This window comes from Globicephala melas, chromosome 2 (assembly GCF_963455315.2).
Source record: "Globicephala melas chromosome 2, mGloMel1.2, whole genome shotgun sequence".
In the NCBI taxonomy this organism is placed as follows: domain Eukaryota; kingdom Metazoa; phylum Chordata; class Mammalia; order Artiodactyla; family Delphinidae; genus Globicephala; species Globicephala melas.
The window spans coordinates 91708337-91728006 of record NC_083315.2 but is presented as its reverse complement, the minus strand read 5'-3'; the positions used below and the strand labels follow the sequence as shown (position 1 = coordinate 91728006).

Genomic DNA, 19670 nt, shown 5'->3' with positions numbered 1-19670 from the left:
TTGAGATTTTGCAGAATTTAACCCCCTCTAAGGTGCTCAACCACCAGATCAACTGGAACCTAAGGGATGATGATGTTGACCTTTTCAGACCCTCAGTCACTTCACTCAGCTGACGCTTGGACTCTCAACTATCCAAGGCCCTTCATGAATATGCATGGACCCTTAGCTTAAAAACTTCCCCAACTTTGCTGTTTGGGGAGACAGTGCTTTGGGAAAGATCCCTAGTGTTTTCCTTACTTGTTGCAAGTAATAAATCCTTCCTTCTCCCACTCTCTGCCTTGGTTGTGTCTTTTGGCTCAACACCCACTAAGAGGCAAACCCAGTTTTCAGGTAACATTTAGTCCATTTTTGGAACAAGTTGGCTGACTCCTGATTTAAAGGAAAGTTGAAAAACTTAGAAATGAAATACAGTAAGTCCCCTACGTACGAACCTGCCAAGTTGCGAACTTTCGAAGATGCGAATGCGTGTTCCATCAACATCAGGCGTGAGTGAAATTGCAGCTTGACCTCTGATTGTGTTAGCTGGCTACCTAGGCTAACTTTGTTGGACACCGAGGCTAACTTTGCTGGACTTACGAACGGGCTGTCAGAATGGAACTCGTTCGTATGTAGGGGACTTACTGTAAAGCCTGTTTTGATCTTCTGGTTTCTCTTCTTATCCCACCACAGAACCTGACCAGGTACCTTCCTCCCTCCCAATTGCACCGGTGAAGGGTAGCAGAATATGCCACCCCAAAATATGCTACTCTGGCACAAGGATTATTTTGAGTTGAAGGTAACTGAGAAGAAGCAGATACAAGAAAAGCTCTCTGCTCTCCACCATCTGCCAAAGAGCCAGACACAAATTTACAAAGGTGCCTCCCATCTCCTCTCTATCAAGGACAATATTTAATCAATTTAGAGACAACTCGAGACCCATATCAGCCCACAGACTGCACCAGAGGAATCTACATAACAAACATCTCTAATTAGTTCCCCCATATATTTGCCTTCCCATAATTTGCCACTGTAGAAACTCAAAGTCCTTTTCCTTTGTCTTGTTGCTTCTCTGATTTACAGGTCCCCATACAATCAACCTAAGATGGGTAGAGTTAAAAAGAATTTTTTCCTCCTTTACACCAGTAAGATACTCTTTTTTTCCCAATATGTTACCCTTGCTACAGGTTCCAAAGAGAAGGCTCTATTTCCACACTTACATTAAGCTATTCACTATGATAAGTTATATATTAGGTTGAAAGCTATGAAATTTTGTTTTTTCTAATATAGCCAAATAATGACAATTTAATATGGTTCAACCTACTCTGGCATTAATAGCTGACTTCTATACTCTGTAGCTCCAGGGTATAATATCCAAACACATCAATTTTCCACAGAGAACATAAATAAAATTAGGAAAAGGGAGCAAGGTACTTTTTTCCCCATTAGAGGGCACTCTAACAGAATAAACGTCAAATACTTTTAGTTATTCTAAATTTTTACTGACAAAGAAATATTTGATTAAAGTTTTAGTTTTCAAAGTCCTTGCATCTGACCCCAGCAATTTTGTGAGATGCTTTATGGAAGAGGAAACTGACATTGGAAAGGACCTACTCATAGTCACGTGACTGGGGAGAAGTAAAACCTGACTCAAGCCCAGGTCCCCTCTGTCCTAGTCCACCCCGCAGAAGTTTAACAAGATCTTTAACATCAATGGCTCTTAATTTTTTTTTCCTACTACCATACCATTTTCATGAGAATTTTACTCTCATTGTAATATTTCTTATTTCTGGTATGAGTCTCCAAGAAGTGAGAAGGGAAAAAACATCTAGCCTCACCTCCCAGATGGGGGTAGGGAAATACAGTCTGAAAAAAAGAGAAAACCCCGGAGATTCTCACAAGTTTCTCCCCACTTTTCCACTGCACTACTGCCAACCCGCAGTCACTCTTGTAACGGTCCAGTTTTAGTATATGTGCTGCTGAAGCAAGCACTCTTTTAATGGTCCAGGAATCACTGATTTTACAGTGTATACATATATATATATATATATATATATTTTTTTTTTTACATGAGCAGTAAGCCACCTCGTACTTTGTTCTGAAAAGCTGCCACTTACCAACATCCTTCCGAATCCTATAGAGAAGAAGATGACCCTGTTTCGTTCCAACAAGCAGCCATTCCTCTGGAAAAGAAAAGGACCATCAGCTTTAGTAAGACCCTATTTCTTTAGCTGGAGCTTATAATCAGAAATCAAAGGGTTGAGAAAATGAGTTGCTTTTGATAGTAGGTGTTTTGCAAAACTAAGGAATGTTTATATTCAAGAAATGTTTGAGGGACTTCCCTGGCGGTCCAGTGGTTAAGACTGCACTTCCACTGCAGGGGGCACAGGTTCGATCCCTGGTTGGGGAACTGAGATCCCACATGCCGTGACGTGCAGCCAAAAAAAAAAAAAAAAAAAGAGAAAGAAATGTTTCAGAATCAACTAATTGAAGAAATATTTATTTAACTAGGTGAGACATATTAGAGAATGAAAAATGTCCCTGGCTTCATTGTTTCAAATGAAACTGACCAAAAATTTCATGGAAGTTTATAAAATCATAAAATGGGTAGTATAAACATAAAACTAGGTATCTGATCTCAGAAATAACAGCTAATAGGCATCCTTTGAAGGTCTGATGATTTTACTTTAGGAAAAATAAGAAGTGCCATAGCATATTAAACTTACAGAATTCATTATCTCAAAACATGGTCTAACAGATAATAATAAGTGTTGCCAAAGACGTGAAGAAACTGGAACCCTCACGCATTGTTGGCAGGAAAATAAAATGGTGCAGCCCTTTGAAAAACAGTCTGATAGTTCCATAAAAGACTAAACATAGAGTTATCATATGACCCAGGAATTCCACCCATGGGCATACACACAACAGAAATGAAAACATATGTCCACACAAAAACTTGTACATAAATGTTCATAGGAGTATTATTCACAATAGCCAAAAGGTGGAAAGAACCCAAGTATCCATCAACTGATGAATGGATAAACAAAATGTGACGTATCCATACAATGGACTATTAGCCATTAAAAGGAATGAAGTGCTGATATATGCTACAATAGGATGGATCTGACAATATTATGCTAAATAAAAGAAGCCAGACAAAAAAGGCTACATATTGCATGATTCTATTACATGAAACGTCCTGGACAGGCAAATCTAGAGACAGAAAGATCAGTGGTTGCCTGGGGCTCGTAGGCTTAGGAAAATGGGGCTGGTGGGACTGGGGAAAAAGAAACGGGGTTTCTTTTTAGGGTGATGAAAATGTTCTAAAATTGTGGCAATACTTGCACAACTCTGTGAATGTACTAAAAACCACTGAATTGTACATTTTAAATGGGTGAATTGTATGGTATATGGATTACATCTCAATAAAGCTATTATTTAAAATTTAAAAAATGATGGTCTAGGCCAGTGGTTCTTAAACTTTGGTGTGTATCAGAATTATCTGGGGATTTATTAAAACAGATTGCTAGGCCCTGCCCTCAAGTTTCTGATTCAGTAGGTCTGGAAGTGGGCCTGGGGATCTGCATTTCTAACAAGTCCCCAAGTGATGCTGATGCTGTTTGTTCAGGGACAGCATTTTGGGAGACATCGGTCTAGGCTAAAAGGCAAAAGGTTCTGAAAGGACTTAAATAATTACTCTGACAGATTTATATTAAATCACTAAGGGAAGTTAAGCATGTACTTCCTCAGGTTTTTGAGGTTGTAACAGTCACTTATTCCTTTCATAAACTCTTGATCTTTTGCAAAATAAAATATTAGATAATGACATAAATAGATAAACTTTATAGAACATGCATTGTGTTCCAGGAAATGCTAAACACTTATCATAGGTTATAACAACTATCCTTTGACTTATGTCCTTTTCTTAAATCCCCATTTTATAGATGAGAAAGTTGAGGCCTAGGTAACTTGTCCAGAGTCACACATGTAGTAAGATATGTGTAGCAGTGGCAGGATTCCAACTTCAGTCTGTCTGATCCTTAACCCCATGCTACAATGCACTTACTAAGGCATCCCATCTCAAAAGAATAGGTGTCAGCCAGAGGCTGTCTGAAAGACAATGGTTATGTTTATAAAAACAGGTCAGGAGCCACATCAGGAACATTTCTCCAGGTTGATGTCCTTAACCTTCCAGAAAAAGACAGTGACTCTGTCCTCTTTTGGGTTTTAAAGTAAAGGCAGAGCACAGAAAGTTAAGACACAGTGTGCTCTCAATGACATAAGTGGAAATCAGAAATAACACTAGCTCCATTGGAACACTGGTGATTTATGTCGGAGCAGAACATGGTGAAAAAAAGAAAAGAATTCAGTTCACAATGCTTGCTTTGCAAACGATATTATGTTTAGAACTTTACTTATAGATATCACTGTATTGAGCAATTGAAAATATTAATGTTGATTTTTAGGACACCCACTAATGTTTCAAATACAAATAAAATGAAGTAGAATCTTTTTTAATTCACTTATAACATATAGACAAATCTATAGCAAAAAGGCCACCATAATGTTCACCATCTTCCCCATCCTCTCCACTGTGACCCCCAAGCCCCTGCCAGTTCCTATTTTTCTTTACCTCTTTCAAAACAGCTTCATCTCCCACCCTGGTCTGCAAGGCCTATCAATTTTACCTCTACAAGGTACCCGGCAACAGCCCTCCCCAACAGAGTCTCTCCAGGGACCCCTCAGCTGGTCTCACTCTATGTGTACTTCCGTGTTTGCTATCTGTTACCTTACAGCATAGCTCCAATGCTGTCACACTGGGGCTTAACAAAATCCTCATGAAGCTGTACTACCAAAATATGAAGCCAAACTCCTAAGTATGACTTTTAAGAGTCTGCTTTCCATTTTTATTGAAATGTTCATTTACCAATAGATGTTTCTATCAAATGTCTACTCTATTGGTCATGAAACTGAATCAGACAAATTCACTGAAATTAAAAAAAAAATTAAATTGAAATTTTATTTGACCTTTCTCAAGCATTCCTTTGGAGATGCTGAGGAAAATGCATTTCTCATACATGCAAAGTATTGTTAACAGCTTTCTTTTAACTAGTAAAAGCACCACACACATACTCATTCCTAATCCTCAAACTCATAAGGAAAAACAGTGGGGACTTCCCTGGTGGCGTGGTGATTAAGAATCCGCCTGCCAATGCAGGGGACACGGGTTCGATCCCTGGTCCAGGAAGATCTCACATGTCACGGAGCAACTAAGCCCGTGCGCCACAACTACTGAAGCCCACACACCTAGAGCCCGTGCTCCACTGCAATGAGAAGCCCACGCACCGCAATGAAGAGTAGCCCCCGCTCGCCGCAACCAGAGAGAGCCCATACGCACCAATGAAGATCCAATGCAGCCAAAAATAAATAAGTTAATTAAATTTATTAAAAAGAAAAGAAAAACAGTGTATCACCCAGAGGTAATGATGGCACAGAGCTCTGAAGAGGCTTGATTTGGTTACAGACGTCAGTGGGGGCTCAGATGGCCAGAGGACCTGATCCAGGCTGGCCTGTGCACACTCTATGTCATCATATAACACAGCCGTGCACACAAGACACAGAAAATGAAAAGCCTGCAGAGCAGGCAGAGCACGGGATAGACAGTCCCTTCTGAGACCCAACATTGCACATCAGAAAGTGGAACACACTACACAAACGGGTAACACATGCAAAAACAAACAAGAGTCAGCCCTAGAAAATTCCTGATGGCCTAATCCTGAGCCACAGGTTAGACATGATTCCTCCTGGGAAGGAAGGTAGAGCCCTCTAGCTCACAATTACCCTAGTGAAGCTCCATCCAACGTTGCAACCCAGTCCAAACTCATGTGATAAACAACCACTGCTGAACACAGCAGGGAGTACACAGACGAACAGGGTAGTGGGCACTTCTCTTCTTTGGGTCATACGGCAAAGAACAGTGTTTCTCAAAGCATCAGCCCCTGTTTAGCTGCATCAGAATCACTTGGACTTACTAAAATGCACATTCCTAAGCCCTGCTCCCAGAGATTCCGATGCAATGATTCTGTGGCGGTGCCCCCAAATCTGCATTTTTTAATTACATGAGACATTTACCTAGTTCCAAAGCTAAAACTATGAGAAGTCCCTCCTTGTCCACTTCCCCCTGTTTTCTTCCTTCTGCTATAGGTAACTTTTTTTTTTTTTTTTTTTTTTTTTGCAGTACGCGGGCCTCTCACTGTTGTGGCCTCTCCCTTTGCGGAGCACCGGCTCCGGACGCACAGGCTCAGCGGCCATGGCTCACGGGCCCAGCTGCTCCGCGGCATGTGGGATCTTCCCGGACCGGGGCACGAACCCGTGTCCCCTGCATCGGCAGGCGGACTCTCAACCACTGCGCCATCAGGGAAGCCCTATGGGTAACCATTTTAATCATTCTTGATTTATTTTTCCATTGTTTCTTTGGAAAATATAAATAAAAATGATTGGGTATACACACACACAGATACACACACACACCCTACATTTTTTATAGGCTCTGAATATACATCAAAGTTTGAGAAACAGGCTCTAGAATCAGACATGATTTACTGGATGTGACCTTGGAAAAACTACTTAAATTTTCAGGTTCTTCTTCTGCAAAATGGAGTTGTTATTATTTCATAAATGCTTAATACAGATTAGTACTCAGTAATGGAAGCCATTACTACTATTAATTAATTAAGCAAATATTTAATAAGTATCCATTATGAGTCAGGAACTGTTCTAGGCACTGCAAATAAACCTATGTACAAAACAAAGTTACTGCTCTGAAGAAATTTATATTCTAATATGGAATGAGAGAGACAATAATAACATATAAAATAGCATTAGGTGGCAATCTGTGAAAGAAGATAAGGCTGAGTAAAAGAGTAGCACATTGGTGGATGTGGTATTTTCTTTTATATAGAATAGTTAGGGAAGGTCTTGCAGATTTATGTGACATTTCAGCAAATGAAATGAGGAAGGAGCCATGTAATACCTAGGACAAGAGAGTGCCAGGCAGAGGAAACAGCAAGTGCAAAGGCCCTGAGATAGTTACATGCTTTTGTGCTCATGGAACAAGGAAGACAGTGTAACTAGTATCAGAAAGGAGCAAGGGATAAGAACAAAGGGGATAAAATCAGGGAAGTAACCAGAGGCCTGATCATGACAGGTGCTGTGATGACAGGTGTTGTTATTCTAGCTGTGATGTGAAGCTACTGGAGGGTTTTGAGCAGAGGAGAGATGCAATTAGATTAAGTTTTCAAAGGACCACTCTACCTCTGTGTGGCTAAAATACTGCAAATGGCACAATGGCAAACCCAGGGTAATCAGTTAGAAGACTACCACAGTAATTCAGATGAGAGAGACTGGTGTCTTCGTCAACAGTAGTTAACAGCAGAGATGGAGAGAAGTGACTGGATTGTGGAATTTTTCAGGAGGTGGAGCAGACAAGATTTGCTGATGGATTGGATGTGGTGTATAAGAGAATAAGAGAAGCCAAGAATAATTCCAATGATTTGGGCCTTAACCAAATGGGCAAACAGAAATGCCATATGCTGAGCTATGGGATACAGGGGGACAGGCATGTTTTGAAATCAAGAACTGTTTTGGCCATGCAACCAGATATCCAAATGAAGATGCTGAAGAGGCAGCTGGATTCTACAACTACAGAGTTTCAGGAGAAGTCATCATCAGTATTTTCCTCATTTCCATATCCCAGGAGATGGATTACGGTGGCTCTGTGACATCTTCCACCTCCAATATTGTCTGGCTCTCCAGAAGCCTGGAGGTTCCTGGATGAACTTTCCGCCTAAGGTCATGGTGTAGATAGAAGGGGTAACAACTAGAAATAGCAATATTTAGTGCTGGTAAAGTCTGAAAATAAAGTAGTTTTGAGGCACAAGGCAGTAAATGGCCTCTTGTAGCCAATACCTATCACAGCATCCTAGTAGGCAATGGGTGTTTCTCCTGTTTGCTTGGAGATCAGGCAGAGTGAAAGCTATCTACCCTTTCAAAAACTGTATTTCTGGAAAGCACAGGTTCAGGCAATCTTCACTGACACGAACCGGAGTTGGTGAAAGAGACTGAGATATGTGTACTGCTAGTCCCACAGGGTATCAGAGTCAAGAATTCTGACAAGCTAAGTACAGTGTGATAAGTAGCTGCATCCATCCTTTTCAGAAGTATATGTCCGAGGCTGAGTGGAATACTCCTCCCTCCACGTTCCCATGTTAGGCAGCATATGTCTCTAGTATCATTTATCTTGCATCGTAGTCTGTTCATATTTCTTTGCCTGCCATGTTGTGTCCTAGGAGCACAGGCATTGTTTCTTATTCATCCTTGTATTCTTGTCTCTAGCAGAGAGACTGGTCCATGTAGGCACTTAATACATACTTGATGAGGAAACAGGAGAATGAGCCCCTTTGTGCTGAGTGTCAGGTCTTTCATTTTTTCAATTTCTTTATTTCTCCTCTATTTATTTTTAATTTTTACTGAGAGCATTTAATGACAGAAAAATGGCAGTTTTCTTGAGACATCTGGAGGAAGAAGGATTCTCTCCTTAACCCTAGGACAGCTTGCTGTGGAGGTGTGACTTTAAAGAGGCCCAGAGCTAAACAACAAGGTCCTACTGTAGAGAACAGGGAACTATATTCAATATCCTGTGATAAACCATAATGGAAAAGAATATGAAAAATAATGTGTGTGTATATATATATATATATATATATATATATAACTAAATCACTTTGCTGTACAGTAGAAATTAACACAACATTGTAAATCAACTATACTTCAATAAAAAAAAAAAAAGAGGTCCAGGGCTGCTAAAGGCTGGGGTGGTGGTGAGGGGCACACATTAATAAGAAGATCTAGAGTGAAAGCACCTTACTGAAACGGATGTGGAGAACTCTGACTAGGTGGCACTGTCCACAGATAATGAATAGGACACCAGCTTCCACCAGGCCCATCATGGGTACCTGGCTCAATATAAGATCTGATTGAAGGTTGAGCCACCTTTTTATGGCCCTTGATTTCTAGGACCTGGACATTAACAGGAAAGACTGAAATTACTTCTGTTTGGTCTTTGGTTATCAGACACACACTCACAGATAGGAGCATAATGTTTGTAGTTAAGAGTCAAGGTTTATTTCAGAAACCATTTGTATTCTGGAGCAGAGAAGAGATACCTGACCCTGCTTTCTGCACTGGCCAATCCCAAAAGGATCATGCAAGTTTTTATAGGTTAGGTTTCATGACAGCCTGGAATGATGCTCTTCTACCTAGAAAAGCTAGGTAACTTGGGCATTTTGACTATAAGGCAATCAACCACTCGGCTAGATTAAGAGTGGAGAGTAACAAGTTAGCTACAGTAATTAGAAGTAAGCGATGAGCGATCATTACGGGGGAAAAGACATAGCTGTTAACTTGTTCAATGCAAAAAAAACAAACAAACCATCAAAAGCAAACAGCTCCACCACCCTCGCTGTCAACAGTGCTCTGCCCTCCCTCATCCTAGGCCCTTCTCTGACGGCGTTCGACCGCAGTCCACACAGCCAGACTCCCGTCCACTTCCCTCGCCTCGTGAAAGGTCCCAGCCGCTCCCGCGCTGACCCCGCCTGGCCCCTCGGCTCACCCCAGGCAGCCAGACAGTCGATCTGCAGAGGCAGCTTTTCTAGGATCGGCACCGGTTCAAAGGCGTCGTGCATGGCGGCGGGCGGAGTCGCCGCCGCCGCAGTCTCTCCCGGACTGTGCCGGGTCGGGTGTGGGGACGGAATCAGCCCAAGGGAAGAGCCGGGACCCCTGCTACTGGCTCTTGGGCAATAGAGCCATCATCAACACCGGACTTCCTGCAGAGCCAAGCCCGCCCCTTCCGCAACCGAAGCCCCGCCCCTTCCGCTCCGGTTCCTAGAGCACACTCGAGGAATGCCCTGGTGACTGAGACTGCGTTTCACCCTGGACCGACCTTCTCCATCGTGGAGTGCGAGTGGCCGTGGGCTTAACAAGAAGGAAAAAGGATTTTAATCTTACAACTGTCTTGGGCAGCATAGGGTAGTGAAGAATTCAGGCTCTGGTGTCGGTTAGACCTGGGATGGAGACGTACCATTTAGGAAATGAGCTAAGTAGCTGTGGCGTTTAAGAAACAATCTCTAGAAGTCTTAGTTTCCTTATCTGCAAAATGATGGTAGTGTTGTGTACCTATCTAACGTGTGAGCGCTTGGCAACGGCTAACAATCTAAGCACTCAATGGTAGTTTTAGTATTACCATTATAAACCCAACTAGTTCGAGTACCTTACCCTTGTATTTTACGGGTTAGTCTAAGCCTGTGGTTCTCAAAGTGTGGTCCCTAGATCAGCATCACCTGGGAACTTGTTAGGCAATCTCAGACCTCATTCCAGCCCTAGTGACTCAAAAACTGTGGAGTGGGGAGTCCAGTAATCATTTAATAAGTCCCCAAGGAGAGTCCATGAACTTTAAAGTTTGAAAACCAATGCAAGAATGGTCTGTATCTGGCAGTTTAGCCCCAAGAAAACAGCAGACATGTCATAAAATTAAGCATTTGATTTAAAGAAAAATATAAAAGAAAAAAGGAGTGAGTCTATGATGTAAGGTGTTAAAAAACAAAAACCCACTGACTGGCCCTGGTCACTTTTACAGTCTCTTCATCTATAAATTAGGAATACTGTCCCATCTTTATCAAATGCTGTTTCTGATAATCAAATGAAATATTTTCAAGTAGTAAGAAACAGAAAAATTGCTAAACAAATCTTGTGGTTCTATGTGGTTTTCACCATAGAAACTGAACAACTTGAAAATTTAGAATTACCAGCTGCTGTGCTAGAAGAAGGCCGAATACCTTGTAGTTCCAGACCCAAGGACCAAGACCAAAATAAACAATGTAAACTCTAAGGTAACAGGTCAGTGTGATACTACAAATTCCTTCTGAACCTCTTCTAGGAACTGATACACTATAACCAAGCAAAGTAACACAAGAAGCCATAGAGAAAGCAGAAAGAATAATCAACCTATAGAATTTGTGCTATACACTCCTGCTTAAAACAACAGGTTCTTGGGAATTCCCAGGTGGTCCAGTGGTTAGGACTCGGCACTTTCACTGCCAAGGCCCAGGTTCAATTCCTGGTCAGGAAACTAAGACCCTGCAAGCCACATGACATGGCCGGGGTGGGTTTTTTTTTTTTTTAGCCTAGTCTCAAGTTAATATCTAACCAGTCTCGAAAAATATTTGACCAACTATCCTGCTGCATTATGCTACTGTTCACTTGCTAAGTTTCACTGTGGAAGAACAAGCACATGAAGTTAACACCAGCCTTTTGCAAATGGGTTAACCTGAGAATAGTTCTTCATATTGTTTCTTAGAGATACTATCTAGGTGATTTTTTGTTGTTGTTGTTAATCACCATACACAACTATAGAGAAATGTTACATAAATATTTAACACTTTAGTGAAGATTGTAGTAGTGTGGTCACTGCTTTGAGCGGAAAATAAGACAACATAGAATAAAAACCATGGAAAGAAAATTCTACAGGAGAGAGTTTGGGAGAAAGAAGGGTCTTTAAAGAAAGTCTGGAGAAAAAGATATCAATTTTGTTAAAATTTTTTAATATTAAAAAGTGGCATGAACTTTCTATGTAGAACAAAAAATCTTGGGAAGGCAAAATTGGACAAAATCATTCAAACAAATATAGTGCTTCAAATGAATCCCATCACCTTGTGATGTTTCTTATAAACCATCCCTAAACCAACACCAGATACAAGAACAGTCGATCCTAAAGAATGAGCAGCAGTCCAGGGCCTCCACACTATTTCATGCAGAAAAAACTGTTTAAGCCAGAAGGACCTGTTTCCTTTGTATTAGCTCCTGCTTCTGAAGCATTATAATCCCTTTAACAGGGTGCTCACTCACATGCACTTACGACGGAGTGCCTTTCTGCATCTAGTGCAACACCCAGTAAAAGGCATGAAGACAAGCAAAGCATTGCCTAGGACTCTGCAATGCTGCCCTTGAAGGCTTACAAAACAGTAGTTAAAAGTTCTGGAGTGTGCACCACATTGCCAGCAATGGGATGTGTCACAATAGCAGATGTCAAAAGAGTTAAGCTAATATTTCTCTCTAAAGTACATCTGAAATAGAAAAATCTTTAATATACACCGTTTGTAAACAAAATTGCACTTGATTTTGCTTTTTCAAATGATCTAAATCACACTGTAACAGTCTCTCTCTTTCTTTTTTTTTTTTTTGGTTGTTCTTTTAATCATTGTTAGAACCATGGCTCCTTAACGCAGAAGGACTCCTTTTTGTCAAAACTACCTCTGCAAGATTTAACCTTGGCTTCCCAGGAAATGCAAAAATAATTAACAATTTCCCCCATCACCTATGTAACTCCCTAAATAAATTAAAATTACAGGCAGTTGCTCCTGGATATTACTTATTATGGTGTTGATGTCACAGTTCTTCAGAAGATGTTAAATTTTTTAGTTTGACAGATTAAACAATTTAAACATTATAGAAGGTTTAGGAACAACATACACAAGTTGCATAAACATCCATGTCAGGGTGTGGGAGGGAAAGGGGCATCAATGCTGCAAATAAAAAACTTGTAGATTTTTCTCATCCTATGACCTTGTTTTCAATAGAATGTTCTCCTTGTTCCAACACCTCTCGCCAGCTCCAATGCACAAAAATCAAGGAACAGATCAGGATGTCATTGCCTCCTTTAATCCCATGGAGCAGTGTAAAGACTAACACAGAAGCTGATCTCTTCCCAGATACTAGCCATCTTCAGCTGCAAATCTTCCCATTCTTTACTCCATTTTGGACCTTTCAAAGTGCGTGATCATTCGTTCCTAGGGGGAAAAAGGTTATGCTAAGTATATTAATTTTAAATGGTCTACATTCCAAATATCTTTTCTAAAGATGACCACACACACATTTTCTATAAGTACTTGCTTATGTTCACTAAATATTTAGAGCAATGGTTGCTAACCATCTATAAAGATTTTGATACACACAGATGTCCAAGTCCCAAGATTAACTGAAGCAAAACCTCTAGGCTTCTGGACAACAAACCACAAATCAAAGGGAACTGTATGTTTTAGAGTCACTTAAGCTTTAATAAAAATGTGTACCTCCTCTGATTCAGGAATTTAACTTAATGAAATAGTCAAGGATGTGGGCAAAGACTTAGCCACTAGCATCTCCACTGCAACACTCAAAATATAGGACTGTATAAACAAACTATAGTATATCCTTTCAATGAAATATGCTGACTAAAATTACATATGATGAAAAAGTTCTAGAGATCTGTTGCAAAGCAATGTGCATATAAGTCAACACTTTGCACTTGAGAAAGGTTAGAATGGTAGATTTTACGTGTTTTTCACCATAATTTTTTAAAATCATGTAAAAAAATTACATTTGACTATAAAATAGTATTTATAGTATGCCATTTCAATTGAGAAAATTAATGTAATACTATTAAATTTCACAGTAATTATAGTAATTTTACCTTAGAGTATTTTTTCATTTTTCCTTTGCTTCATTTGCTAAGTACCTATAACAAATTTATCCCAAACTCTGATAGAACTGTAAATCCCTTTTCAATATGATCAATTACATCAGATTATCTATCCTTTTCAGGTTTTTTCCCTTAGAAATACTCGTCCCTGAAGCTCTCTGTTCTCCCGCTCCATTCCGGACTAGCTGTTCTCCAAACTTGTTGCCCAGCTGTCACACTCTGAGAATTTCTTACATCATCCTAGGAATTTATCCCTGCCTCTCTGTGTCGGATCCTTTACTTCCTGGATCCGAAGTCTTTCTCTTTTTAGTTCCCTCATTTTATGAATAACATTTTCTAATACTTTCCTGAAAAAGCACACATAGGATGTCAATTATTTTAGTTTTTGCATGACTGAAAACATCTTTGTTTTACCCTTATATTGATAGTTGAGTACAGAATTCTAGTTTGAAAATAATTTTTCTCAGAATTCAAAGACATTGTTCTATTATCTTCTAGCTTCCAACATTGTTGAAGAGTCTGATGCTGTTTTGATTCCTAGTCCTTTATTTAATTTGTTTCTCTTGTAATTCATTGTTCTTTTTCAGTTCTTAAATCATTTTTTCACACAGGAAAATATAAACAGATGAATTCAGTGCCACCAAAAGTACTACAATAAACCCATATTCCCATAAATGGCACAACTGGGTTTCACATACTCAGCCTCCTCTGGCTGAAATATGCGTGTCTGGAGAGCTGGAGCCAACGGGATACCCTGAAGGCAAACTGTTAGCAGAAGATGGCTCCCAAGAGAAAGATCTAGGAACTGCAGAATATACCACAAAAAGCAAAGGCTTGTCTGAAAGGTAGAGTTCTCAATTATCTCAATGCATGCAACAGCTAAGAAATCTGACACTGTGTACTGCACCACACAGCAGGGCAGTGAGAAGTGATCATTTTTTAGCAGTCAATCCAACACAGTAAGTCACAATTGGGCAGAGGCTTTTAAAAGGCTTTCTCAAATCGTCACCCTAGAATAACCTAAACATTCAGAACACGTCTAGAAGTGGTTTCCACGAACTCAGACTGCAATTCTTACATAAAACCTCATGTGAAATCTTCTAGATAAAGTGTATGGAGCCATATTAAAAGACTAATAATCAACATAAACATTAGAGGTACTAATTATCCTTATTATCTGGAGGACAGTGACACAGATAACACTGCATAGTAGGTAAATTAAAATAACTTTTTTTTTTTTCGGTACATGAGCCTCTCACTGTTGTGGCCTCTCCCGCTGCGGAGCACAGGCTCCGGACGCGCAGGCCCAGCGGCCATGGCTCACGGGCCCAGCCGCTCCGCGGCATGTAGGATACTCCCAGACCGGGGCACGAACCCGTGTCCCCTGCATCGGCAGGCTGACTCCCAACCACTGCGCCACCAGGGAAGCCCCAACTTTTCTTTATTATTTTTGCCTAGACTAGATAAGGGTTAAATTTGAATTTCTTAAAGACAAAGGAATTAGTGGAAGAGTACGGTACTGGCTACCCAATTTAAACAAAGACATTCTCAAGTCTGACCACACTTTGTAAGAAATAAAAGGAGGACATGTACAGAAAGGAAACATTCTTGAATATTTTAGTTATAATATTAGTATTTCTCTTTTCATCCTTTGTCAACTATACCAACTATAGTTCATCAGTCCATTACCGAGTCATATAAATAAATCTCCTTGAACAGAAGCCACCAGACCCATAGTTTATGTGCATATGATTTGATTACTAACCTCATCTGAATCCAGAAGGGCTGGAAGTGCTCTGCAGAGAGAAAAACAAACTAAACAATGTAAAATAAAGCCATAAATGGTTCAAAAAGGACAGTGAATAATGACTACAATTTAAAGTTTTTGTAACTACCTAAGATTTGCATCCCATTGAAGACATTTCAGGAAAAGAAAAAGCAAATACAAAAAAAAAAAAAAAAGAATCACAGTTACTAGAATTGTATGGACTTTAATAGGAACAATGTTTAATTAAAATTATAGGCATGGAAAGGAACTCAAAAATTCCAAAAGGATTATCCCACTGATTTTAGGAAGACCTATAGCTAAATCTTTCTGAGCAGAAGTGTCATCTGAATGAATAATCTGGATTATTTTTGTTTGTATATCATTCCTGGTCTTTATTTTCTAACATCTTTTTAATATTTTTAACACTTCAAATTATTTCAGTAATTTAACCTTTTACTTCTAGAGTTAACTACAAGCATTCTCATTACTATGCTCTTCAGCTCATTCATTTAAAATAATAAAAGTAATACTAACTGTGAAAAAGGATTCTTGTGGTAAGGATTCAAAAACTTACACATCTGTCACAGATGAAGGAACATTCTCTTCTACCCACTTTAAATCATCTTCCTGCTGAGAACATATAAATGCCAGATGTTACCAAAATGCACCAAAATATACATCTCAAGTAACGATCTAAAGAGGTCTCAATTTAGTCTCTTGTCACTCTGAACTAGTATATTCACATAACAGGACAAATAACAGAAAAGTCAAATAATTTAATTTAAAAAACTAAACTATATGAATGAAATATAAAATGATATCCTCATCCCTAAATGCTTTCTTCTCAGTAATCTAATACCTAGAGTTTTTGCTTCATGTAAGCTTTGGTCCTTAAAACTGAGATAAATTCTAAAGCCCTTTTAAATGCAGAGTGAATGCACAGTTCTTAAGGAAAAAAAAGCTGACTGAAAAACTCTTGATTTTTTTAAAAAATTGAAGTATACAGGGCTTCCCTGGTGGCGCAGCGGTTGAGAGTCCGCCTGCCGATGCAGGGGACACAGGTTTGTGCCCCAGTCCGGGAATATCCCACATGCCGCGGAGCGGCGAGGCCCGTGAGCCATGGCCGCTGAGCCTGTGCGTCCGGAGCCTGTGCTCCGCAAAGGGAGAGGCCACAACAGTGAGAGGCCCGCGTACCGCAAAAAAAAAAAAAAAAAAAATTGAAGTATACAGTTGATTTACAATGCTGTGTTAATTTCTACCGTGCAGCAAAGTGATTCAGTTATACATATATATATTCTTTTTCACATTCTTTTCCATTATGGTTTATCACAGAATTTAAAAAAAAATTTTTATTGGAGTATAGTTGATTTACAATCTTGTGTTAGTTTCAGGTGTACAGCAAAGTGAATCAGTTATACATATACATATATCCACTCTTTTTTAGATTCTTTTCCCATATAGGTCATTACAGAGTATTGAGTAGCACTCCCTGTGCTATACAGTAGGTCCTTGTTGTTTACCCATCCTATATATAATAGTTTGCACCTGCTAATCCCAAACTCCCAATCCTTCCCTCTCCCACCCCCCGCCTTGACAACCACAAGTCTGTTCTCTATGTCTGTGAGTCTTTTTCTGTTTCGTAGATAGGTTCATTTGTATCATATTTTAGATTCCACATATAAGTGTTATCATATGGTATTTGTCTTTCTCTTTCTGACTTACTTCACTTAGTATGACAGAGATTAAGTCCATCCATGTTGCTGCAAATGGCATTATTTCATTCTTTTTTATGGCTGAGTAGTATTCCATGGTATATATATGTACTACATCCTCTTTATTCATTCATCTGTTGATGGACATTTAGGCTGTTTCCATGTCTTGGCTATTGTGAACAGTGCTGCTATGGATATAGGGGTGCATGTATCTTTTTGAATTACAGTTTTGTCCAGATATATGCCCAGGAGTAGAATTGCTGGATCATATGACAACTCTATTTTTAGTTTTTTGAGGAACCGCCATACTGTTTTCCATAGTGGCTGCACCAGCTTACATTCCCACCAATAGTGTAGGAGAGTTCCTTTTTCTCCACACCCTCTCCAGCATTTGTTATTTGTAGACTATTTTTTTTTTGTAGACTTTTTAATGATGGCCATTCTGACCGGTGTGAGGTGATACCTCATTGTAGTTTTGAAAAAATCATCTTTACTACAAAAAAGATCACCTTAGATTATTAATGGGGCTATGATTCCATTGATGAAAACCATTAAACAGAACCATCAGAATGGTCTGGAACCTTTTCAGGACATAGCAGCAAACCATCTAGTTAAAAGATTACTAGGTCCTAGACAGAATCTCTTGCTATCTCTGTTTTTAAAAATGTTAATTACAGCATAGATAAAAAATCATTAAGGCCTGTACATAACTGCTGAGCTCCACCAAGGGCTAGAGGACAGGGGAAAAAAAAAAAAAAAAGAAGTCATACTTACTGCTTTGTTTAATTTACTATTTCCATTTGGTTCTTGTTTGGTACTTCTCATTTTCATTCCTTCTGTAGAAGAAAAAAAAAATACACTGGTTAACTAGGTCAGTAGACCAGCATTGATAGCAAAAATGGATTCAGAGCTTTATTTTAAGCTTATTGACACTAAATTATACTACAGATAAGTTTTTCCATCTTTACATTTGTGCTGCAAAGTTCAAAGTCAAGTTTTCAGCCCATCTCTAGCAAGTAAACTGGACATTTAATGTGCCATTATTTACTGAACATGGTTTCATCTAAAGATTCATACCCTTACTTTCACTTCCCCCTAACTTCACTGCATATCAAACTGAAGAACATGTTGTAAAAGAATAAATACATGCATCAAAGTCTCTTGATTTTGATACTCAAAATGTTATACTTCTTTTACTCTATTTCTAAAAACCAGAAAAGAATATTTAAAGCACAAAAGGTGAATTTTATCACTACCAAAGCTTTCTTTCAGCATAGGTTCCTTTTGTTCATCCTCCTCCTCTTCCTCAGACAATGGTGAAAAGGCAAACCTGACAGAACAAAGGTAACAGAAGGAAAAAATTAGAAAACTAAAAAAAACTACTCCACTATCTGGATTTTACAGGACTAATTATTGAAACCTCAATTATAGTCATTCATTACATCAGTTTAGTGAATAATAAAGTAATTCTTCCCCTTCAGAAAGCTCTCAATTGCCGCTATTAACAAGAGAGAAGCAGGACAGTATCATATTTATGAGTGCAGGCTCAGCCACAGACTACTTGTGACCTTACACAAGTTACCTATTCTCTCTGTGCCCCAGGTTCCTCATTTGTAGATGGGAATAATAACAGAACATTACTTATAGAGGTAATGAAAAAAGCAGGTAAGTCATCTCAAATAGAGTGCTTAGACCAATACCTCACAGTAAGCACTCAATAAATGTTCACTTATAAGCATATGTATCACACAGGGGTAAGTAAATTCTCTTGTAATTCAAAATTTCAGACTTCAAATTGGTAGTTATGATTGGGAAAGCCTGATCTTGTTGTGTTCCAAGTAATTTAAAATCTCAATTTCTAAGTGGGAAGCTGAGAAGATGAAGGCCTGATCTGGAATATCTGTTATCTTTCCTTCGCAACTTACAAGAGATTCAGCAAAGCAGCTACCAGATAGGTAATTCCTAGAATGCTTTAGCTTTGAACTCATTCTGCACTTTCCATTTTACTGTTGCCTATTACTTTCACTCTACTTTGTTTTAAAATCACCCTTACCTGATAAAACTCCTTATAAGCTAGGAATAATAGGGAACACCTGTAACCTGATAAAGGGTAACTAACAAAAATTCACAGTATGGGCGCAGTGGTTGAGAGTCCGCCTGCTGATGCAGGGGACACTGGTTCGTGCTCCAGTCCGGGAAGATCCCACATGCCGCGGAGCGGCTGGGCCCATGAGCCATGGCCGCTGAGCCTGCGTGTCCAGAGCCTGTGCTCCGCAATGGGAAAGGCCACAACAGTGAGAGGCCCACATACCACAAAAAAAAAAAAAAAAAATTCACAGTAAATATCAAAGTCAATGTGATCCTTGAGATGCATTTATTTTAAAGTCAGCATAAGATGAAGAGGCTCACTCTCATTTCCTCTATTCAGTATTATACAGGAAGGCCTAGCAAACACAAGAATCAGAAATGAGACAGGAAGACTATTAATTTGAGATAATAACCAATCTAATGAGAAAATCTAGAAATTATTAGAACAAGGTAACACAGGAGAGTTAATGGATGTGATATACAAAAATCAATAGCATTCCTACATAATTGGAAAAGCCTAAATTATTATTTTAAAAGAGGTTGCATCCATAAG

At 39.3% G+C, this 19670-nt stretch overlaps 2 protein-coding genes across 3 annotated transcripts in view; both read right to left on the bottom strand.

Moving 5' to 3' along the window:
- The window catches only part of VPS39 (VPS39 subunit of HOPS complex), a 47393-nt gene extending 37519 nt beyond the window's left edge, over positions 1-9874 (bottom strand). The window contains exons 1-2 of the mRNA XM_030843025.2: positions 9647-9874; positions 2094-2159 (exon numbers count right to left, since the gene is read on the bottom strand). Coding sequence (XP_030698885.1) covers positions 2094-2159; positions 9647-9719 — 139 coding nt within the window. The 5' untranslated portion in view covers positions 9720-9874. The remainder of the gene's footprint in view (positions 1-2093; positions 2160-9646) is intronic.
- A 2380-nt stretch (positions 9875-12254) lies between these two features.
- Positions 12255-19670, bottom strand: part of TMEM87A (transmembrane protein 87A) — a 42167-nt gene continuing 34751 nt past the window's right edge. The window contains exons 16-20 of one of the 2 annotated variants that reach the window (XM_030843032.2): positions 18286-18359; positions 17804-17865; positions 15892-15947; positions 15315-15345; positions 12255-12878 (exon numbers count right to left, since the gene is read on the bottom strand). In XM_030843032.2, the coding sequence (XP_030698892.1) occupies positions 12837-12878; positions 15315-15345; positions 15892-15947; positions 17804-17865; positions 18286-18359 (265 nt within the window). In that variant the 3' untranslated portion in view covers positions 12255-12836. The remainder of the gene's footprint in view (positions 12879-15314; positions 15346-15891; positions 15948-17803; positions 17866-18285; positions 18360-19670) is intronic. The other variant, XM_030843035.2, reaches the window with a different exon arrangement.